The sequence below is a fragment of the Chionomys nivalis genome, chromosome 3 (genome assembly GCF_950005125.1).
Source record: "Chionomys nivalis chromosome 3, mChiNiv1.1, whole genome shotgun sequence".
NCBI classification, from domain to species: domain Eukaryota; kingdom Metazoa; phylum Chordata; class Mammalia; order Rodentia; family Cricetidae; genus Chionomys; species Chionomys nivalis.
Window position 1 is genome coordinate 103203568 of NC_080088.1, and position 24661 is coordinate 103228228.

Here is a 24661-nt window from a genome sequence, read left to right on the forward strand (position 1 = left end):
CCTAAGAATAATAGAGATAGAAGAAGGAAAAGAAGTCCAGCTAGCTCAAAAGCACAGAAAATATATTCAATAAAACCAGAGAAGAAAACTTTCCCAACCTAAGGAAGGACATGCCTATGAAGGTACAAGAAGCTTACAGAGCATCAAATAGATTGGACCAAAAAAAAAAAAAAGTACTCTTGTCACATAATAATCAAAAACAAAATAGCCAAGTAATATATGAAGGCAGAATTACACCCAACTTCTAAATGGAGACTCTAAAGGCCAGTATGTCCTGGACAGACGTTTTGCATACACTAAGGGACCACAGATGTCATCCCAGACTACTACAGCCAACAAAACTTTCAATCATCATAGCCAGAGAAAACAAGATATTCCATGACAAAACCAGATTTAAACAAAGCCTATTCAAAAATCCAACCCTCGAGAAAGTACTAGAAGGAAAACTCCAACCCAAGGAAGTTAGTTAGCTTCCCATGAAAACACAGGCAATAGGTAATCTCACACTAGCAAAACCCAAAGAAGGGAAACACACACATACTACCACCATCACCAACAAAACAAAACAAAAAAATAACAGGGATTAACAGCCACTGATCATTAATATCTCTTAATATCAACAGACTCAATTTTCCTATAAAAAGATTCAGGCTAATGGAATGGATACAAAAACAGGATCCATCCTATTGATGCATAAAAGAAACACACTTCAACCTCAAAGGCGAACATAAAGTAAAGGGCTGCAAAAAGATTTTCCAACCAAATGAACCTAAGAAGCAAGCTGGTGTAGCTATCCTAATATTTAACTTCAGACTAAAATTAATCAGAAGAGATGGAGAAGGACATTTCATATTCACCACAGGAAAAGTCCATCAAGATGAAGTCTTGATTCTGAACATTTATGCCACAAATACAAATGGCACCCACATCTGCAAAAGAAACATGGCTAAAGTCTAATCACACATCAAACCCACACACTAATAGTGGGAGACTTCAGCACCCCACTCTCACCAATGGAAGGGTCTGCCAGGCAGAAACTTAAGAGAGAAATAAGGAAACTAACCGATGTTATGACTCAAATGGACTTGACAGACATCTACAGAACATTTCACCTCAACACAAAAGAATATACCTTCTTCTCAGCACCTCATGGAACCTTCTCTAAAACTGACCGCAGACTCTGTCACAGAGCAAATCTCAACAGATACAAAAAATACTGAAATAACCCTCTGTATCTTATTAGATCATCGTGGGTTAAAGTTAGAATTCAACAACATTACAAACAACAGAAAGCCTACAAACTCATGGACACTGAACAACTCCAAACTGAATCGCCACTGGGTCAAGGAAGAAATAAGAAAGAAGTCAATGAAAATGAAAATGAATTACAACATACCCAAGTTTATGGGACACTATGAAAGCAGTGCTAAGAGGAAAGGTCCTAGCACTAAGCATTAAGTTTTTCCAGTCCAACAAACCTCTCCGCTGATGCAATAATCCAAATCAGATCAAATCAATCAAATTAAAAGAAGCCCAGGTTTATGGATGCCAGTGCTCCAGGATGGTCCTCCAGGAAAAGACGGAGAGGGGGAAGGAAAACCAGGAAGACCACGTGTTCATTCTTTGGGGTCAGTTTAAATAGCCTATGGGAATAATCTTGAACCTCCCTGGGGAGGGTCACCATTTGACAGGCTTTCTTGGAGGTGGAGTCTGGACTGTGGCAATTCCTAGGGGAGGGGGAGCTTGGAACTTTCCACCAAACATCCCAGACTCCTTGTATAAAGGAGGTGCCAGGGAGCTGAGGTGCCGCTTCCAACCAAACACTAAGTGCCTACATAAAGAAAGTGGAGAAATCTCACACTAGTGACTTAACAGCACACCTGAATGCTCTAGAACAAAAAGAAGCAAACTCACCCAGGAGGAGTAGACGGAAGGAAATAAACTCAGGGCTGAAATCAATAGCATAGAAACAAAGAGAACACTATAAAGAATCAAGGAAAAAAGGAATTGGTTCTCTGAGAAAATCAACAAGATAGACAAACCCTTATCTAAACTAACCAAAGGGCAGAGAAAAAAATATTGAAATTAGCAAAATCAGATGTATTCCATCATGCTCAGTTTTATGCAACACTGGGGATCAAACCCAGAGTCCTGTACATGCTAGGCAAACACTCTACCAACTAAGTAAGCTACATCCCCAGCCTGGACAGATGGCTCAGCGGTTAAGAGCACTGGTTGCTCTTTCAGACGTCCTGAGTTCAACTCCTAACAACCATCCATAATGAGATGAGATCTGGTGCCCTCCTTTGGCCTGCAGGCAGAATAAATCTGAAAAAAAGCTGGGCAGTGGTGGCGCACGCCTTTAATCCCAGCACTTGGAAGGCAGAGGCAGGCAGATCTCTGTGAGTTTGAGACCAGCCTGGTCTACAAGAGCTAGTTCCAGGACAGGCTCCAAAACTACAGAGAAACCCTGTATTGAAAAACAACAACAACAACAAAATCTTTGAAAAAAAAACCAACACAACAAAATCAGAAATGAAAGGAGGGAAATAACAGACACTGAGGAAATCCAGAGAATCTTTAGGTCATACTTCAAAAATCTGTTCTGCACAAAATTGGAAAGTCTGAAAGACATGAACAAAACCAAAATTAAATCAAGACCAATTGAAATAGACCTATGACCCATAAGGAAATAGGAGCAGTCATTAAAAACCTCCCAATCAGAAAAGCCCAGGGCCAGGTGGTTTCAGCATAGAATTCCACCAGAATTTCAAAGACTACCAATATTCCTCAACAGAAACAGAAGGAACACTGCCTATTCTTTTTGTGAGGTTACGGTTACCCTTATACCCAAATGACTCAAGGAAAGAAAATTGCACACTAATCTCCTTCATGAACATTGATGCAAAAATACTCAATAAAAAAAAAACTGGCAAACTGAATCCAAGAGTACATAAAATAAAATCATTACCATGCTCAAGTGGGCTTCATCCCAGAAATACAAGGATGGTTTAACATAGGAAAATTTGACAATGTAAACCAACATATAAACAACCGAAAGGGAAAAAAAAAACACATAATCATCTCATTTGATGCTAAAAAAGACGACAAAATCCAACATCCCTTTCTCATGATGAAAGTCTTGGAGAGATCAGGAATAGAAGGAACATACCTAACCATGATAAAAGCAATATACAGCAAGCCAACAGCCAACATCAAACTAAATGCAGAGCAGTTGGGGGGGGGGGGCAGTGGGTTAAACCGGTTGATCCAGGTGCCTCCTCTCAAGGCAGCCTCTGCCAGGTGCTTGGGGAAACAAAGAATCAGGACATTTCAGGTCTGCTGATGGGGGCACCACACTGCCTGAACAGTCTGTGTTTCCTGATCTCATCACAGAAACGTTAGGACAGATAGAATACCTGCATAAGTAATAATACATATAGCTACAGAGGTCAGTAATGCACAGCTGTTATGAGACTAAGTATAACGGAAGTTGATTTGGGGTTTTGATTTGCAATATTCCAACTCTCTGCAATCCCAAGTCAATCATCTCTCAGCAATCAGTCATATGCAGGATGACTGATACAATACAGAGGTAGCCTTTCCAGAGAACTTCAGTTCCCAGAGGCTAAAGATGAATAAGTAAATCTACAAAGAGTTGTGACTAGTTCCACAGGCTTTTAATCTCAGTCACTCCTACTCAGGAGGGTGAGGCAGGAGACGACAGGGAATTTTCAGCCGTCAAGAACACTGCAAAGAACGTAAGCTCCTTTCCCAGCGCTCACTTTGGATGACTCACAACTGCTTGGGACTCCAGCTTTAGGGAATTTGATGCCTCTGGCCTCTGAGCACACCTGCATTCATGTGCATGTACCAGACATAGGCAGGCACATATGCCCAATTTTAAAGAAGCTAACAAGAGAAGAAGAAGGAGGAGGAGGAGGAGGAGGAGGAGGAGGAGGAGGAGGAGGAGGAGGAGGAGGAGAAGGAGAAGAAACAACCTTGGCTGCAGAGTGAGTTCAAGTTCAAGGCAGCCTGGGGAGGACTCAGTGAGACACTGTCTCAAAAGAAAGAGGAAAAAGAAAGTTGGAGATGAACTCAGTGGTAGAGCATGCTTAGTATGTGAGAGGCTTTGAAGTCCACCCCTAACGCTGGAGGAAAGGAGGAAGGGGAGAGGAAGGGAGGAGAGGAAAGAGTAGAAAAGAGACGGGAGAGGAGATGGAGGAGAGGAAGGGATGGACAGAGAAGGGAAGAGGAAAAGGGGAAGAGACTGAAGGAGAAAGAAACCTGAGAAAGACAATTTCCCTCCCTGGCTTGGCAGACATCTGCCTGCTCACCGGCTCCCCCTGTTGGACATTCATGTTATTTTCAACCGCGTCCATCTAAGCCCCACCAGCCGCAAAGCAGAGCACGTGACCCGAAGCTGGGTCTCGTTCCGAAGTTGGGTGCAGTGTGGAGGGTACCAAAGACTATGATGCAGTGTAAAATGAAGGGGCGGTGCTCAGTTCTCCTTTCTAGAGACTCGTCTCGGGGTCAGAGGACCACGCACTAGGAGAGAGATGGGTGCTGAGAGCTTGGGGCAGCCGAAGGTCTGAGAGCGAGTCTCTGGCACCCCCTGCTGGCACCTGAATTTGATGTCTGCGACTTCCTTTCCTCTTTTAAATGCTGAGCCACCCCTCCAGGCTCCGACTTTGGACTTTGAACTTTTGATTCTCCTGCCTCATTCTCCTGAATAGGAGCAGCTGAGATGAAAAGCCTGTGGAACTAGACACAGTTGTAATTTATCCATTTGATTTTAGTGCCCGTGAACGGATCTTCGCTGAAGAAGCCGCCTCTGCTTTGAAAAGCCTGCAGGCTGACATGAGAATTTTATGACTGTGCAGAGTTGTAACATTGCAAATTAAGAATGAAATTATCTCGAGTTATTCGCAAAAAAAAGTCTGGTGGTTGTGATACCTCCTGGATGGTTTCTGGAAGGGAATGATCTGTGGAGAACAGAGCCCGGTGGGACCTTGGTCTTGGGCTCAGACTGAGTTGACCTTGGGCCTCCAAGCATTTATGGAAACCTTCAGGCATACACGCACATGCTTCTCTCTCTCTCTCTCTCTCTCTCTCTCTCTCTCTCTGTATGTTTATGTGGGTGTGTGTGCATATGTGTGAAGACCAGAAGTCAGTATCAAGTGTCTTCCTCTATTGCTTTCCATCTTATGGTTTTATTGTGTATGTATGTATGTATGTATGTATGTATGTATGTATGTATTGTTATATGTGCATGTGTTTATGTGTTGTGTGTGCATGTGTGTATGTATCATATATGCATATGTGTGTGTACCTGTTGTGTGTGCCTGTATGTGTGCAGAAAATGTTGGGTGTCCCACTCTATCTACCTTATTCTTTCTTTTTTTTAAATATTTATTTATTATTATACATTATTTATACAATATTCTGTCTGTGTGTATGTCTGCAGGCCAGAAGAGGGCACCAGACCTCATTACAGATGGTTGTGAGCCACCATGTGGTTGCTGGGAATTGAACTCAGGACCTTTGGAAGAGCAGGCAATGCTCTTAACCACTGAGCCATCTCTCCGACCCTACCTTATCCTTTCTTAAGACAGGATATCTCTCACTGAGCCTAGAGTGAGGCCAGCAGCCAGCAAACCCCGGTGACACAACACCACTGCCCACCACCCCTCATCTCTGCCCTAATGCTGGGATTACACATGGCTACATGAGGCTTTTTCTGTGGGTGCTGGGATCTGAACTCAGGTCCTCATACTTGTGCAGCGAAGTATCTTACCCACAGGTCCCAGCCATCTCTCCAGGCCCTCCAACTTATTTGAGATAGCATCTCTTAGTGAATCTGGAGCTCATTGGTTAAACTAAACTAGCTGGGCCCCAGGTATCCTCCTGCCTCTCTTTCCAGGATGAGGTTCCAAATCAAGGATACCGTGCTTGTTTTTTGTTTTGTTTTGTTTTGTATGTGGGCGCCAGAAACCACAACTCAAGTCTGCATAGTAGACACTTTACCATTTTACTGTACCATCTTCCAGGTACTTCCAAACATTTTTAACCTTTTCCCCCCTTTGACAGTCTATTGATGCCTATAAACTACCTTCTTAGAAAAACTTTTTTTTTTCCTTTTTTAAAATCAGTGGCCCTTCTTCTAGACAGAATTGGTACTCCATAGCTCTTAAGACAGGGAGTGCATCTACCTGGGAGTAACTCTGGTCACTCTTCCACCCCAGCTACTTTCTTCCCTGGTCCTGCAGTCATTCAGTTCCAGAAAAATACACAGAGGCTTATATTAATTATAAACTTTTAGCTCAGACTTATTATTAACTAGCTTTTACAATTTGAATTAACCCATAATTGTTATCTATGTTTAGCCACGTGGCTTGGTGCCTTTTCTCAGTGCAGCATTCTCATCTTGCTTCCTCTGTGTCTGGGTGGTAACTGACTCTCTGCCTTCCCTCTTCCCAGAATCCTCCTAGTCTTGTTCCATCTATATTTCCTGCCTGGCTACTGATCAGTGTTTTATTAAACCAATACTGGCCAATCAGCATTTTATTAAAGCAATACGAGTGACAAATGTTTACAACGTACCAGAGCCTGTCTGCAGCAATAAGTCTCCTAAAGTAAATGCTAAGTAAAAAGAGAAGCCAGGGGTCTCCTCACCCCAAGCCTGAATTCCTCACAAGCCCGAGGTTGCATGCTGCGCCTTTTGTCCACTAGATGTCGCTGCTGTGGCATTTATTCCTGGAGCAAGGAGACCTTCTTGCAGTTTAATGCCAACCAGAATTACATAGTGAGAACCCACCCCCGACACACACACACACACACACACACACACGCAAACAGAAGGTCTTTAGTTTATGAGCCTGGGGTTGATCAGTGAGCTGGTCAGAGTGAGGAGCTAGTCCTTTGAAGGTTCCTTGTGAGTGGGGAGGGTGGAGAAGGTGTCTTGCCTAAAGGTAATGAGTGGGGCCTGCCACCATCTAACCGGACTTAGGGACTTGGCTCTCTGGCTGAAGCCAGTGTGGAAACGGCCCTGAGGGTATTTCTGGATTGGGGCATCCCAGATAAGGAAACGAGCCGAGTCTAGTGACTGTGTTGTTCTCTCTGCAGCTCTTCTTTGTTTGTCTGGAAATACTGGATTAGGGGTAAGGCTCATAGTGGGTGGATGAGACTTACCTGTTAAATGATAAAGAAAAACAGAGGGAAGAGTGGCCGTCATCTGTGAGGCTCCCCACAGCAGCTAGAGAGACTGTGACCTAACATGCTCCATGACTAGAACAAGCTGCCTGGGATCCCCACAAACAGGAAAGTGCTTCAGACCCACCTACCAGGGTGCAAAGCGAGTCCACCAATGAGGGCAGTCTTCCGGGATTTGATTTCCTTGAGACACCGAGGGCCACATAGTTTACGCGGAACTAAGAGAAAAATAGTGGCGTCCTGGTGGAAAGAGGGGGCAAGCGATAGATAAAGGGCCCAGCAACCACAGTAGACGACTGGGGTTTCATTCCTAAGGGACACAACACTAACATCTGCTGGAGCTGGGGCTCACCGTTTCAGCTGTACTACCTGGGCAGTGAAGCCCGAACTCAGGTCTTCTCACGTGTGCAGTGAGTGCCTTACTCAAAGGGCCGTCTCCCCAGTTCTCTCTCTCTCTCTCTCTCTCTCTCTCTCTCTCTCTCTCTCTCTCGTGTGTATGTGTGTGTGTGTGCTTTCTTTCCATCTAGATTCCACGAATGAGATAAAACTATGATGCTCTTCTTTCTCGGTTTGGTTTATTTCGCTTAACTTGATAATTTCCAGTTCTATCCATTTTCCTGAAAATGCCCTAGAAATGCCTCGCTGAGCCTATGCACTGCTTCTTTTTATCCATTTATCCACTCAGCAGTCACTGACCATCTTGGGTGGTTCTGCATCTCAATTATTGTGATGCTGGTTTTCCTAGAAACAGTTCTGTAATAGGTGGGTGAGGCACGATTAATAAAAACTCAGAGACAGAAATTGGGATTCAACCTGAAGATCAGAAAAGCAAAACAGCCAGCCACTGACTCTTGCCTCAACCTCAATCCAAAATGGCGATCCTGCCCGCTGGAATCTCAGAATGAGACTGAGACTGAGAGCTGTCTCTTGCCATCATATAATCCTCTCTAGTTCTGGGATTAAGGGCGTGCACCACGCCTGCCTGGTTTCTATGACAAGCTAGTGTGGCTACTGGGATTAAAGGCGTGTGTCATTGCTGCCTGGTCAGTAAGGCTGACCAGTGTGGCTGTTTTACTTTTCTGATCTTCAGGCAAACTTTGTTTATTAAAATACAAATGAAATGCCACTTACAGGTGGGAATATTTGGCTCCAGAAGAGGCTGGGAAGATGAGTTAATGTGTTTGGGTGGCAGGGGTGGAGCCTTTGTGGCTGAGTACACACACGCATTCACACACACACACACACATGACTGCGTGTTCCAATTATCCAATTACTTTGAGAGTGATTTTATAATGTGAGCCAGCCTTCACAATATATGAATTATATATATATATATATATATATATATATATATATATATTGATCGATCTACTTGTTTTTGAGACAAAGTCTCATCCTGAGACAAAGTTGGCCCAGGCTAACCTTAACCTGGTGATCCTCCTGCCTCAGCTACCTAAATGCCAGGTATACAGGAGTGCACCATGATGCTCAGCTTTTTTCCCCTCCTTCCCTCCCTCCCTTTCATCCTTGTTTCCTGTCCCTCACTCCCACCTCTACACAACATACTTGTGGACTCAGGTGATCCTCCTGCCTCAGTGCCTATGAGTAGCAGGGAAGACAGGTGTGTGATACCACGTCTGGTGTGTCTGACCTCCGATGTGCCCTCTCGGCCTTCCACCTTTGCCCAGAGTTGAAATAGCATGTGATTGGTGCAGCAGGAATGAGGATATTATAAAGAGACCCTGGCATCTCAATCTGACTATAAGACTAGAGAGACAATAGACCCCCCCCCTCAAAAATGCAAATTTCTCCAGGAATCTCACGCTGGGAAAAGGAAGAGGCACCAGTCAGAGGAGAACATCTGGGAAGAGACTTATAGAGCTAACTTACACCATACAGGACGAGACTGAAGCCCAAACAAGGATGGGTCACTGGAGGACAGGACCACACCTTGGCCAGGACAACTTAGGAACACATACCCCTAGCTCTCTACTTAAACTTAAATTTAATTCAGGAGCCCAAAGATGGACATGAGGGGGTGTCCTAGTTAGGTTTATATTGCTGTGAAGAGACACCATGACCACGGCAGTTCTTATAAAGGAGACCTTTTAACTGGGGTCGGCTTACAGTTCAGAGGTTTAGTCCATTGTTGTCATAGTGGGAAGCATGGTGACCTTTGGGCATCTGGGTCCCCAGGCAGCAGGAAGAAACAGTGACTGGCCAAGCTTGAGTATCTGACACTTCAAAGCCCACTCCAAAGGCACACTTCCTCCAACAAACCATACCTACTCCAACAAGGCCACACCTTCATTTAGTGCCACTCCCCGTGGGCCTTTGGGGGCCGTTTTTATTCAGACCACCATGGGATAGGGGTCACCAGATCTTTTTATCCTTCTTCCCAAAGTGTCCACATTGAATAAATGTCCCTTTTCTGCTGCTTTCCACCAAAAGTGTGGCTGTCTTAATTGGCTTATTGAAGATATGGATCAGGGCACAGGCTGTGTTCCCTAAGTTCAGGATCAAGCACACAGTCCTGGTCATATGTACCACCTCACCATAGACTCCCCCGGCCCCCACCTCATCATAGACTCCCCCGGCCCCCACCTCACCGTAGACTCCCCCGGCCCCCACCTCACAGTAGACTCCCCCGGCCCCCACCTCACCGTAGACTCCCCCGGCCCCCACTTCACCGTAGACTCCCCCGGCCCCCACTTCACCTTAGACTCCCCCGGCCCCCACTTCACCTTAGACTCCCCCGGCCCCCACTTCACCATAGACTCCCCCGGCCCCCACCTCACCATAGACTCCCCAGCCTCTAGGACCAGGCAGGAGACATATCCCTTTCCACCACCAACTTTCCAGTCTGTGATAGTAACGGGAAATAAGTGTGGGGCGAGTGTACCAAGAGCAGTCCCTGGTGGCATCAAATACTTTGGAGCATTTATTTCGCCCTGGCCTTCAATTCTAGAAAGCACAATTACTAAGAAGTGAGGAGGAGGGTGTGTCCACCCCCGTTAGAAATGGACGACAGAGAAACTAAGTCTCAGCCCTGGCTGCATCGGAGCTGGTTGGGCCACGTGTGTGACTCAGGCAGACGGGAGACGTTCTGTTCTGTGTATTCTAAATGAGATCTGTGGGTGTGTCTCGGAGTGGGTGACTTCTGTTTGAGTCAGAAAACCTCTGTCTTGATTTCCTCCGTGCCTGCCCCTCTGTACCAGGCTTTTTCTTTTGGGCCACCAACCAGCTCCCAATCCATGACACCGAGACTTATTATTAGTTATGAATGCTCAGCCTCACTTAGGCTAGTTTCTGGATTGCTCTCTTTAACTTAAACTATCCTGTTTCTCTTCGTGTACCTTTTGCCTCAGGGCATTTTACCTTTCTTTCTTTCTTTCTTTCTTTCTTTCTTTCTTTCTTTCTTGCTTGCTTGCTTTCTGTCTGTCTGTCTGTCTGTCTGTCTGTCTGTCTGTCTTACTTTCCAGCTTCCTCCAGTGTTTGTCTGTCTGGCAGCTATCTGGCTTCTGGCCACAGGCCTCTCTTTTCCCATTGCTCTTTTCTCCTTCTCTCCTCTCTAAAATTCCTCCCATTTATTCTCTCTGCCCCCCAGCACCACACATCCCTCTCCCGTCTAGCTATTGGTCATTCAGCTTTTTATTAGACCAATCAGATGCCTTAGTCAGGCAAGGTACAACAGCAACACATCTTTACATAATTAAACAAATGCAACACATGTTTATATAGCTAAAGTGATATTCAACAATATGCCTCGGATCTTCTGGCAGGACCATTCCATCTAAAGGCACTCCAGTGTTTGTAGGTGGGTAGGGGGCAGACAGCACAAATATAGCATAATCCAATAAACCAGGAATGGTCAACATTTAGGGGTTGGATTCAGAACACAGCATGCATCTCTCTAGCTGATCTCCCTTTGGTCCTGAATGACTTGCAATCCCAGTACTCAGGACCTTTGACCCTCCTGCCCCCCAGAACATGGCATTTCTATGCTGGACACACAAGAACGGTGACCTCCGCATGATAGAAGGAGGCCAGGACCAAGGATTAAGAGAGGCCAGGGACAGGTTCTCAGGACTGAGGTGCAGACAGAACCTTGCTCATTGTGTTCCCAGAGGTTTGAGAGACCAGAGATTCATGGGCAGGGACTGGGGAGGCGGCTCATTGTAGATACCTGACCGTCTGTGTTCCATTCCCAGAACCCACATGGTGTGAGGGGAAAATGGGCTCTCGAAGGTTATTCTCTGACCTCCATTCACATACACAGAAATATAATAAATAAATAGATATATAGACAGATGACACTGCACATTCTGATACACTGCTCCAGTCTAGGTTAACCAAATATATCCTCTCTTTGCTTTGGGCTGAAAAACTGGTCAAAAGCTATTCCCCAGCACTCCTGCGATTTTATCTGCAACCTGGAATTCTGATTTGCCTTAACTGTGAAGTGTTATTTAATAACTGCATTAAATAAAAGTTTCCAAAGCTCTGCTAATGAAATGCAGTAAGAAGCAGCGAGAGCCTGGAATCTGTCCAGCGTAGCGTGATTCTTGAAGTCTCTTTCCAGCCCTGAGCTATGCCACAAGCAGCCACCCCCAAACTCAGAACAGGCAAATGGATTCCGCAATGACAGCTCTGTGCCACCAGAGGGCTCTCGGCGTGCGGCGTACAAATGCGTCGGAGCTATCGGTAGGGGGCGCGCGTCGCCTGCAGAAAGTTCCCCAAACAGGCCAGAAAGATTAGTTGTGTAACCCTCAGACAAGCGTCCCATCTTTCTAACTTTATGTTTCATCTGCAAAAATTCTAATTTCAGGACTATGGAAAAAAAATAATAATTTCAGGACTATGATTTTGTAAGTCTCTGGGAAGACCTAGGAGGGAGTTTTGGATGAAGGCCATTTCAGGAGTAAAGGGAAAGAAAAAGAAAGAAAGAAAAAAAGAAGAAAGAAAGAAGAAAGAAGAAAGAAAGAAAGAAAGAAAGAAAGAAAGAAAGAAAGAAAGAAAGAAAGAAAGAAAGAAAGAGAGAGAGAAAGAAAGAAGAAAGAAAGAAGAAGAAAGAAAGAAAGAAAGAAAGAAAGAAAGAAAGAAGAAAGAAGAAAGAAAAGGAAGGAAGGAAGAAATGAAAAGGGAAGAAAGCAGAGTAGAAAGCAGAGAATAGAGAGATCCACTCCAGTCACCTCAGCTACTTGGAAACCTGAGATTGAGGGTAGCCTGAGCAATTTATACGCCCCTCCCACCCCGCCCCCTTCCCCCCTTCACCAGGCCGTGTGGGACCGAGGATGTGGCTCAGCAGTAAAGGGCTTGCCTAACATGAACAAGGCACCGAGTTCGACTCTCCACCTCCACCAAATAAAACAGAAGCAAGAGAGAAGACACCTCCACCGACAATCTAACCCTGAGCTAGATGTGGTGTTCACCTGTCATCCCAACATTCGGGCTTGAGGCAGAGAGAAAATAGTGAGTTCAAAGCCAGCCTGAGCTACATAGGAAGCTCCTGTTTCAAACAACAAAACTTTAATCCTGGAGAAGCCCCTCATGGTGGCATCATGAAGATGCAGTGGTGAATCTGGAAGCTTCTTTTTAACGCCAGCTGTTGGCATTTCCATGTCCCCCCCCCCCCCCCACACACACACACCAAGTCTTTTTCACATCTCATCCCTCAGTACTGCACAGCCAGGGCATCCAGATCCAGTCCTGATAGAAAGAAAGCACCTCTGCAGTGTGGTCCCTCCATAGATCCCCTGGCCTCAGTTTCCCCATCTGAAGATAGAAAAAAAAAAGACTCCATTGGTTTTTACAGTCCTTTCTTTTTGCCTTGGCATTTCAAACAGTTAGGGTTCTAACCTTCCCCCAGCTCAGACGTTAACAGTGCCAGGGGAGTTTTAGACTATTATGACCTAAACACTCCCCCCACCCCATCCCTGCCCAGCAGAGGTAATTGGTCTGCGGAGGAGCAATGCTGCAAACGTTTTTTTAAAAGGTCCCTAGGTGACTCTGATGCACTACTGAGTTCAGAACCTCTGGCATCAAATCCCCCTGCTGGGAACTCTGCAAACTGGTGAGTCCCTGTCCAATGCATCTCCTGTGTAGAACACAGACTGGGATGGATGCCAGGAGCAGGGCGTTTGGAGGGCAGGGAGTGGGCCAGTCCCGGGGCACCCAGAAATAAATCAGCTTCAATTGAACTGTTGTGGATTTGGTCTTTCTACCTGAGAATTAGATTTTCAGATTGAACACGGTGGTGTATGTGAGGAGGTCCAGGGAGTCAATCATCTTGCAGGAGTTGATTCTCTCTTTCTGTCATGTTGTTCCCAGAGTCCAAAATCAGGTCACCAGATTTGCGTGATAAGACCCGCTGCCCATGAAGCCATCTTGCTATCCTTTATTTCATTTCTGAGACTGGGTCTCAGGTAGGCCAGACTGACCTCAAACCTGATATGTAGTAGACACTGACCTCGAACTTCGTATCTTCCTGCCTCCACCCTCTATGTGCTAGGGTTACAGGCTTGCACCTCCATGCCAGTTTTATGTGGTTCTGGGGACAGAACCCAGGGTTTCTGCAGGGACCCTGCCTGGTAAACCGGAACCCCTCCTCCACATAGCTTGACTCTGAGTGTGTCTATACTGAGAAGTGACTGCAAATGGATTTTTGAGTCGTTGGATGTGTGAATATGCATTTGTCATGAGGACACTTAGAAAATGTTCCCAGGCTCTGTCGGAACCATGCTGAGGGTCCCACACTCCAGAGAGGGAGCAAGGGGGGGTGGTCCACTGTGGCCACACTGATTCAGCCAGAGACATCTTTCTGGGCTTTGCTATTCTGCTTTCTGGGGTTTGTTTGTGTGCTTTTGTTTGTTTGTTTTGTTTTGTTTTTTCAAGACAGAGTTTCTCTATGTAATTGAGAAACTGGCTATCCTAGACCAGGCTGGCCTCAAACTCACTGAGATCTGCCTGCCTCTGCCTTCTGAGTGCAGGAATTAAAGGCATGGACCACCCCCCCACACACACATACAGGGTTGTATGCTTTTAGTTGTGTGTGTGGTGTTTAAACACCTGGGTAGAAAATTCAGCTATGTTTTATCCTCCAACCTTCTCCAAAGCTTGAAGAAAGTTCCCTCTAATGATAGATTATTTGGCTTTTTATTCTTTGGGCAAGATCAATGCTTTGTGTGGGTTGAGTTGAGACTTTCTTGCCAATCGGCTTGGATTTAAGTGAGCCAGCTGACCTTGGTGTTTGTGGGAGTCAAAACAACCAAACTTGCCCACGTCAGGGCTGTGAGACCTTCCAGAAACCACAGAGAAAACTCACAGGGGGGAAAAAAAGCCAAACCATATGAGATCAACTTCATCTCAGTCCTGGAAGTTCCTGGAACTCATGTAGGAAAGCCCAGGTTTGGCAATGAGTCGGTTCAGCGACTGAACGAAAAGTCACACTTAGTTCCGCGCAGGCTGGCGCGGCAGGAGGCTGGTGCCACACTGCATAGCTTATATGAGGCATTTGGAGGATTTAAGATTGTGCAGCCCCAGGTCCTTCATAGAGCTGAGCTCTGTCTTGTTTGGGCTCTGTTCTTAGAGCTTACTGAGACAGGCCCTTGCTATGTAGGTCAGGGGAGCTTGGCGTTCATTGTGTAGCCTCATTTGGCCCAAGCCCGTGGTTCTCCAGCCTCCTTCTCCAAAGCATATCATTGGCCTTTGGGGTGAAGGCATGACTTTTTACCAGGGCAGCCCTACCAAGCCGGGTTTGGCCACTTAGATCAAATGAAATGCAGCGAACAGACATTTATCCAAAGAGACCCAGTGACCCCCACCGAGTTCAGGGCCCTGACATGAGATTTAGATTTAAAGAGAAGGCTAGAGGGCTGGGCGTAGATCACTTAATGGGTAAGAGAGTTCGCTACATAAGCATGCGGCCGAGAGTTCGAATCCCCAGCACCCAAGAACCAAAAGCTGGGCATGCTCACGCCCATGCCTGTTGCTTGTGTGGGGAGAAATGGGAGGTACTCTGGGCTTGCTGGCTGTCATCTGAACTCCAAGTTGAGTGAGGGACTCTGTCTCAAGGGAATAAGGTAGATAATGGGAGAGGACACGGGACATTGTTCTCTGACCTCCAAATGCATGCATGGGCGTGCCTGTATACACAGATGTGCATACACACACACACACACACACACACACACACAGCCCTCTTTCTGATTTAGGTGCTGGGGATGGCTCAAGTCCTCATGTTTATACAAGCGTTTTACTGACTGAGTCATCTCCCCAGGCCCAAAGTTGTCTTAATTACCATGTCTGCTCCGAAGCCAGGAGACAAGTCATATTTCCTACCATATGCTCCGCCACCGTCAGTTTATTTTCTGGATGCCAATCATCCCGCTTTAGAGTCCCTCCGCTCAATAGGCTCGGCCACCTTCTGTACCCGCTGCTTCTCAGATCTGTTGAACTGTCTCCTATGGGGCCCCGGGAACACATCTCAAGACCCACTGCAAACCAGATCATAAAATAATGAACGGATTCTCTCATCAAAAGGAAAAAAAAAGAACTTTTATTTTTTTCTATTGCATAAATAATGGTAAATTAGACTCTTTTTTAATAAGATTATATATTTACAGACAAGATTAGTTACAGAAAACATCTGGTACATATATGGCAGTCATTTTCCCTTTATACAGTAAGATAACATGTGAATAATATCGCTTCATTGGATCACTTATGTTGCATGCCGAGTTCATTTATATTAATATTTACATTTGATATAAAGATAATTTTTTTTATTTCACTAACCTGCTGTCTCACCACTTAATAGCAGAAAAATCACCAAACTCACACTACATGAAGGAAACAAAAGAATGTAAATGAGGTAAGGTGGGAAATCGAGATGCATGATTGACATCTGACTGGAACATTCTGGAAGGAGAGGCAAGAAGCTCCTGTTTAGAACAGTCTTTACCTGTGCTTCTGAGACACCCGGCATGTAGGGGTCCAAATCCCAGCCATTTACATCTGTGCTTTGAGAATTAACTATGTCGATGACCTGTGCCCACCTGTGGACTAAGCTCTCCCACACCTGGCAGGACCAGCCCTTCAGAGTCTGAACAGCTTCCACGAACATGACCTTGGATCAGTCCTTGGGCAATTAGCATCTTTCTGACCTTGGATCAGTCCTTGGGCAATTAGCTTCTTTCTGAATTCAGAATTTGGGTCAGAGAAATTAACCCCCCGGCCTGAGGAGTCACTGGACAGCACTCAAATGGTCCCAGACTTTCCATCTATGTGAACTTGTACCAGAAGCTGAGTGAATCTTTTCTCAACAGGTCTTTTCAGGGAAGAGCAATGGGGTCGCCTGTGAACATCGACTAGATCTCAGACTGCTTCAGGGATCAAGAACCAAGAGCACAAACCAGGAGTTTATTATTCCCATGGTTTTGTTTAGGAGACAAGGCCTCCTGCTTTAGCCCAGGCTGACCTGGAACCTCATAGACTATTCTGGAACTTGTTACAGTCTGCCTCTGTGTCCCATGTTTTGGGATTGTAGGTGTATGCCACTGTGCCTGGCTCAAACAGGCTCGGAGGTAGCATGCAAAAGAAGGGACAAAGACTTGGGTACCTACAAACTGCTGAGTTCCTGCCTAGGTCTCTTGCTACGGTTGGAGCATTGCTGTGGCAGGCATCTATGTCCATCTAAAGAACAGCTTCAGATTGCTGGTCCTGCACCCCAGACTCGTCATCTACTTCCTGATACTCATTAGAGATGGTAGCTTTCTGTCCTCTGCAGGACCACATCCACCTGAACTGCTTCCAAATCCAGTGGCCAGGGGAAAGTAAGGGGGTATTAACGGTGGGGAGACAGCATGGGCGTGCACACTATTTGGGGGAGTTTCCAATTAGACATCCTCAGAGAGATTTTGGTAGCATCGTTTTTTTGGAATCTGAATTTTATCTCAACCTATAATCTCATAAATTCAGATTCCATATACCCTTTATCCAGGGAACCAAACTCCTTCATTGTCAGGCTGGAAGACAAGGAGACATAGAAGCTCATCTTTTTTTTTTTTTTTTTTTTTTTTGGTTTTTTGAGACAGGGTTTCTCTGTAGCTTTGGTGCCTGTCCCGGAACTAGCTCTTGTAGACCAGGCTGGTCTCGAACTCCCAGAGATCTGCCTGCCTCTGCCTCCCGAGTGCTGGGATTAAAGGCGTGCGCCACCACCGCCCGGCTAGAAGCTCATCTTGATTCAGCAAACTTTTGGACAACAAACAAAAATGCATCTCCCCTGTGTGTGACATGCGACATATTGGCTGGGAAACAGAGGGCACAGTTTCCTTCACAAATAGTAGACACCGACAGGAACACACAGCTGCCCTTGGGACTCATGCCACCAAACAAGCTACCCCAAACAATGCAACACACAGGACTTCGCAACCTTCTCTACTGGAGATGAATTTTCTCCTGGCCTCTAGCAGCAAGGATCCTATTTCTGGTACCCTCCCTTTGGTTTTTCTATTCTGTTTTCTGGCCTCTGTTCATAGGTTTCAGAGCCTTGGGCAAGACCTGCTGAGGCTGGCAGGAGTCAGCATCCACCCAGAGGAGTTACTACCCTCCTATTGGTGGCATAGAGCTTGTGATTTGGGAACATGCTGATGGGAGGTGCATCCCTTGGACATTCCCAAAGTAGGCCAGATATACAGGGCCTAGAATCTAGCAGCCCTTAAAGAACATTCTCTGTCAGGTCCAAGGATGGAGCAAACATCTGGGTGAAACCTGCATTCTCTGAAATATTCTTTCCCAATTAGCCCGTACTTTCTGGAAAATTCTAGTACCTGTCTACTTTCTAGACATCCCCTCCCTCTCCCTGCCCCTCCCCCACTCTGTGTTTGCACGCATAGCTCAGTCCAACTTGTTCTGTAGAGAGGATGTCCTTGAACTCCTACTCCGGGTTCCTGCACCTCCCAACTGCTAGAATTATAGGCATGCCCTATTAGCCCTGCTTGGATAACTTCTGAAAACATATGAAGGACTGGTTTGGAAGCCAAGACATCCACCTGAAGAAAAGGTTGACCCTATATCCAGAACGTGGGATGTCTTCTCTTGACAAACTCCCCAAGAGAGGAACTGGATAAGTAATGTTGAGATACAGGGGGCTGCTTTGTGAAACTGATTTTTCTTTTCCCTTCGAGTGGGAAGGAGTCTTATTGTGGTAGCTCATGCTAGCCCAGAACTCTCTATGTAGCCCAGGCTTGCCTAGAGCTTAACTATTTAGCTCAGACTGGCCTTGAACTTGCTCTACAATCCAGGCAAATGTTGAACTTCAATCCTCCCACCTCAGTTTGTCAACTTTTAGGCCCTGGAAGCACGTTCTCCTGTGTCTGGCTGAATCCACCACTCTTTGTAGTATTTTAAGATAGAACCAATAATAAATATAAACCATTGGCATTAACATGACGGTAATGCATTTGCAGGAAGTATAGGATCCAAGGAGAAGGCCCAGTTAGCTGGTCCACCTGTCCCCTTCCTCCAAACCAACTGTGCGTGGCAAAGGCCACATAGCTGAGAACAGTCCCCTGAGTGTTAGTGAAAGCGCGGATGGAATGAAGCTAAGCAATTGTGACATTTACATGATCGTGAGGATGGGGTGGCCTAGAGTCTCCTCTATTCTGTCCTGACTATAAATAATTCAAGTGAAACACTCTAATGGCTGCATAGCTCGTCTACAGAACATGGATTTTTCTCCTCGTGGAGGAGGGGGAGCCGGGGAATCAACGTGGAGGAAGGAAAAATGGCTGTGAATTCTGGACTCTCAGCCCTGTAGGGCATCCTGGAAGAGGCCAGTGAAAACTGCTGATCTGAAGTTGTTTGTGACGGAAGCTTCCCAGGGAATGGAGTTCTGTGGTCTTCCAGATCATTACAAACAGTATGTGCCAAAGTCTAGAAGATTCGTCGGAGCTCACCTGTTATCGTTATCATAGCGTTATATAAAAATAAGGACCCTTTTCATGAGAAGGTTCCAGACTCTCTATGTATCTTAGGTAACAGGGTAGATCGAGTCGCTGTGGACCGTTAGTGACATAGTGTAGGGACAGGAGCTAATATGGTTTGAGGTACAAAACTTGGCACTGTCATCAAGGGCACACAAGGAAACAGTCCACATATGACATGCAGCCAGACATAGCCAAGCCAACCCAACCCAGGAAGCACACCCAACAATCACCTTGTTCATCTTCTCATGCTGCCCTCGTAGGGTCCCAGGGACACTATCTTAGATTCAAAAACAATGTACACAATACTCTTTGATGTATGACCTGAGTCTGGATTTGAGCCCATAGCAGGAGACTGCAGTAAAAGCCAATTGTTTCTCTCCTGGCTCTTAGATTTTCCAATCCCTTTGAGGGCTGGGACTGGGACTGGGACTATCTGCTGGGGCTAGAAGAGATGCTCTCCTCAACATACTCTGCCTTTCTTTCTTTCTTTCTTTCTTTCTTTCTTTCTTTCTTTCTTTCTTTTTTCCTTCCTTCCTTCCTTCCTTCCTTCCTTCCTTCCTTCCTTCCTTTCTTTCTTTCTTCTTTCTTTCTTCCTGATTCCATCCTTTCAGATACTAGATCACCTGTCATGTAAACTTTGAGACAGGAGCAGGTATGGCAGACACCTAGTTGATGTCCTGGTTCCTGCATATAGGTCATCCAGAACGTCTTGCAATGGCTGAGCTCGTCCAAGAACTCCTGAGAACCGCGGTTCACCTCAGTTCTTATTTCTAGCTTACAGGATGGGAGAGTGTCAACAAGCAAGCAAATGCTATTAAAGATTATAAGCTAAACATGTTTTGGCCCGCCAGATGATGTAGGTGGTTTTACCCCTCCCATATGGAGACAGTCTTGTTCTTCGAGGTGAGATAAAGGGTAGAGGTGAGGAGGCTACCCATACAGGGCTTACTCCTTTTCTCCTGAGTTGGGGCAAGGACTCATTCAAATACAACAGGGAAAGGTAGGGAAGTCATGCATATTCTTCGGAGGTTAATTCCCCATCTCAGCAGGAGATGGATTCTGGGAGTCAGGGTGCAGGCAGGTAGGATATACAGTGTCTTTTAAGAAAATGTTCCCTATGTTTGTATCTTGGCAAACTCAGGGAAGATGCAATGTTTCCATGGCAATCTTTATAGTTGTCATGTGGAACTTGCACCCTTTCTGGAAGCCATCGTTAACAGTTCCAGGGTGGAGTCCTGACTGGGGATTCGATCTACCTCCAGGGACAGTGAGGGGATAGCTTGTTTGAAGGTGACAGGGTTCAGAGGCAGCCTGTCTTTCTGTCTCAGGTCAAATGCTGTCCTACTGTCTGACATTCATGGAGTCCTGGGGGTGTGGAGCTGAGCTGGTAGCAAGAATGAGCCAGTCACCAAGTCACCTCATGGCTGGGCAGCCTCTGTCGCCCATTCCTAAGGCAGCAAAGACTGAGGCCCCTGCCTCTCCTACAGAGGGTGCCTTAGCGAGTATGGGAGACAGAACTTTCTGGAACCATCAGCCAACCAGCTCCTCCTTCCCAGTTACTGTCCTGAGAATGTGAGGGGGTCATGAACCTCGGGGTAGCATTTGTGTGAACAGACCTGGGAGTGGGGCTGCCTGGAAAAGAATCCCAACACCCTAAATATGTCAAAGACATATAATACAAGCAAAGCAGTTAGCAGGCAGGCCAACAAAATGCCACTAGACCTGGTTTCTTGCCCTGTTGTATTCAGTCGCTGGGTGCCGCAGATGAGGAGGATGCTGGGAGACTAACTTCTGGGCCATCGGAGAGAATCTGATGGCTGTTTTCCTATCATTTCTTCCATGCAATTGGGAAAGATGCTGGAGGGTTTTTTTTTTTTAAGGGAATAGGTGCTCATGCCCTTCATATTATTATTACATCTCCACTCATTGCTGAAGGAATCTAAACTCTTCATCTTTGGGGATCAGCCTCCTCCAGTATGGGGCAGATGTTGCAGAAAGCAACATTTGAAGACATCTGTATGTCCCCCTCAGTAGCTAATCTCAGCTGCAGCATGGCTTCTGCCCCCTTCGGGTCCTTAGAATCCTGTACTTCCAGATGCATTCGCCTGGTTTCTCCAGCATGCTCCCGAGAGGATGCAGTTTGGAGTTTCAACCATCAGCAAGAGATAGGGAAGCGTGCCGCTGCCCGCTATGCTTGCCTTCTCGCTCACACCCGGCAGAAAGAAGGCGATGGCTCCAGGACGAAACTTAGGGGGTGGGAAGTTGTGCGGTGTATTAATATTCTGTGTCTCTTCCTGTTCTAGTGCAGGAGTCTGGTCCTATGGGGACCATGGTGACTCAGCCTAGGGAAGAAACAGAAAGGGCAGGTTTGCAGAGGGCACCGTGAGAAAGGCAGGCAGGCTGCTGCCTGGATGTACCAGACTCCAGGCAGTTTTATGAAGTGACTCTGTGCCCCTTCGGGCTCTTGGGACCTCTGACTTGCTCTCTCTTGCCTATGCTATGGCTCAAACCTAGTTTGACTTGTGCTCTTAGTGAATATTCACACCCTACAGTGGGAAAATATCGACAGCCGCCCTCCACACTACTGCGTGGAGCGCTTGTAGAGGTCGGCTAGAGGAAGACCCTAGAAGGAGAACTTGCATGATCCAAGTCTAAGGCGGCAGTAAGGAGGGAGAAGGGAGGGAAGCTAGGCTAGAGGAATATGCATCGCACCAGAAAAACCCTACCCGGCTGCAGGAGGGGGGGGGGAGGGGGAGGCTGCCGGCCTCAATGTGGCTGGAGAAAAGGGTAAGGAAGGAGGAAGGAGAATCAGGAAGCTTCCGCCTGAGATCCAAAGAAGCAGGGGCAGGACGATTTCACTACAGAGATAAAGACTTGGGCTCAGAAAAACACAAAGGAAACTAGCACATCTATCACATCTATAGATGACAGGCAATCTGACCACTCACACTTAAATTCATAGTGAATCTAGGAAAACTGAAAGAAATGAGTCCCAGACTGCTGCTGCTGAAAACAGACCCCAACAGAAGTGTCCTGTGATCAGGAGTCAAGTCTCCTTCACATCAGCCACGCCCACTAAACACCGCGTGTGCTCTCTCTCTCTCTCTCTCTCTCTCTCTCTCTCTCTCTCTCTCAACGAGTCACTGGCACAATCTGAATATCTTGAGATATTAAACAAAATCCAGCCCATACAGCCATGTGATCCTTCCAGCTTTTCTGCTTCAGGTTCTAGGTCTCTTTTTTTTAGCTGGGGAAAGACTCACTAAGAAAGTCCGAGATGAGGGAAGGGTTTAGGTGTACACCAATCTTAACTAGCATGGCGATCAGAGGGGTTCTGTTACTTTGGATGCCTGGGATGTGGGCCTCCTTGCCCCCAGGCTCAATCCTTCCCCTCCCCCAGTAGCTTCACCCTTTGCTCCCAAGAAGCAGGGATGGGTGTGAGTTAGAGGACAAATTCCCGTCCAAAGTAAGCGGTTAGGGAAGAACAGCATCAAACACGCAGAAGTCGCTTGTCTGTCTATGCTTCTGGGTTACAGACACACCCGGGTTGTAAATTTTTTTTTCTTTTCTCTAATGGTGGCACAGGCAAGAAAAGCTGGGAGCCAGGCTCTCTGCAGATTCCAAGATGCTGGTGCGGGATGGACTTCAGAAACAGAAAGCCAAGTGCCAAGGAAACCAACCGAGAGCGCCCCAGCTCTTCCGACAGGAGTCCTGTAGAAAAGGCAATAAGACCAGCAGTGGCTGCAAGGAACTTGCGCCCTGCCTAATGGCTTTCCCCCTCATGCCTTGGGGGGAGGGGTCTCCACGGGGTGGAGGAAGGAAGCCAGGGTGAGATGGAAAGTCCCCTTTCCTGTAGCAACCCAGAAGTCAACCTCAGCAGGGAGTTTCTTTGGGTCCCTGGGTTGAAAGAATCGGGGCATGGATGGAGGTGAGTGTTGTTCATACTTGTCTTTTCTTTCTCGCTCTGTGATGCCACCGCGATACTTGGATGGCTACTGGAATTCCAAGACGAAAAGAAAGCAGTATTTTTCCCCCCTTCGGAGTTGCTACTGGCGGTTGAAGCAATAATTGAGAACTCCCGGGTATTTATTGCATTGGGAAACAAAACCATGAAAGCATTGAAGACACAGCCCTTTAGTGTCCCTGCCAAGGAGATGGAGTTGATCCGTGATCCCGGTTATCCTGCAAACTTGAGTTCTTTACTGAACTGTACCAACGACTGCATCCATCCATAGGTCCAGATCTCCGGTGTGGAGGAACAGAGTCTGCCCGCGGGGCATGCACATGCGCAGTGAGCTGGCAACGCGGTTGTGGCTGGTGGGAGGCTGCTACTCCATGCCGCTCCGCAGGATCTGGTTGGCTGCAATCAGCATGACGCTTATGATGAAGGCCATGGCGAAGGCGCATATGAGGCTCTTGCGGACGCAGGTCTGCCGGTTCTGCTTCTGTGAATGAACTGGGGTAAGGGATGGGGAGGAGAGAGAACAGAGAGATAGCTTGAGACAGCTGTATGTTTACTACACGGCATAGACTGTGGCTGGTCTAACCAACTCAGGTGATGGATACAATGGGACTCTTAGCAACTGCTGAGCAGAAACTTCTGGCGAAAGGTATAAGGTAAACCATCCCTACCAGAACTGTGGTCCGTAAGATGTTTAGAGAAAGGTTTAGACGTCTGGATATAATAGACCTACAGTGAGTTTCAGAGACAATTTCTGTAACATTCTAGAATGAGTTTCCGAAAAGACACCGTGCAGCCATTATCATCCCCTTTCTGTAACCAGCACTGATAGAATGAGGTCTGGAAGCTTCCGGCATATGGTATGTGTGTGTGTGTTGTTTGTACCTGTCACAGGGCTGCACAAGAGGACAGTCCATCTTGGTTTTTTGATACACTCTGACCAGCTGGGAATTTGCTTAGTAGCCTAGGCTGGCTGTGTGTGTAGCGAGCCCCAGTAATCTACCTGTCTACCTCCCCAGTCCTGGGATTATAAGCACACACTACCGCATCTATGTGAAAATCAGGTTATCCTGCTTGCAACGCAAGCATTTCACCAAACCAAGCTGGTTCCCCGGTGTGCTTTTGGAGACTCAATCACCTCTCGATAGTGCCGCCACTTGGGGACCAAGTCTTCAACATAGGAGCATCAAGAAGACACCTCATAGCTAAACAGGGCATGGGGGGAGGTTGATACAAAAGACACTGTCCTGTTCATTGTGGAGTCACTGAATCAGGTCACTGGGAGGGAGTCTGGGAGTTCGCATCTTAATAAGCTCTCCCAGGGTCTGGGCAACTTTCAGTTGATTTGATAGGCCTGGATGGAGGTCGAATTGCCAGAGACTAAAGAGGGGTGTGTGAGCATGCGTGTGTGTGTGTGCGTGCATGTGTAGTGTCTGTGGTTTTTGCTTGGGGTGTTGGGAAACATGGTCTTTCAGATTTACCTACTAAAGAAGACTAGGAA

General features: G+C 46.6%; 1 protein-coding gene across 3 annotated transcripts in view; it reads right to left on the reverse strand.

The window, feature by feature from the left end:
• Positions 1–15749: 15749 nt before the first annotated feature.
• Caln1 (calneuron 1) overlaps positions 15750–24661 on the reverse strand; it is a 476552-nt gene continuing 467640 nt past the window's right edge. For all 3 annotated transcript variants that reach the window (XM_057765690.1, XM_057765691.1, XM_057765692.1), the window contains one exon: positions 15750–23655. In XM_057765690.1, the coding sequence (XP_057621673.1) occupies positions 23528–23655 (128 nt within the window). In that variant the 3' untranslated portion in view covers positions 15750–23527. The remainder of the gene's footprint in view (positions 23656–24661) is intronic.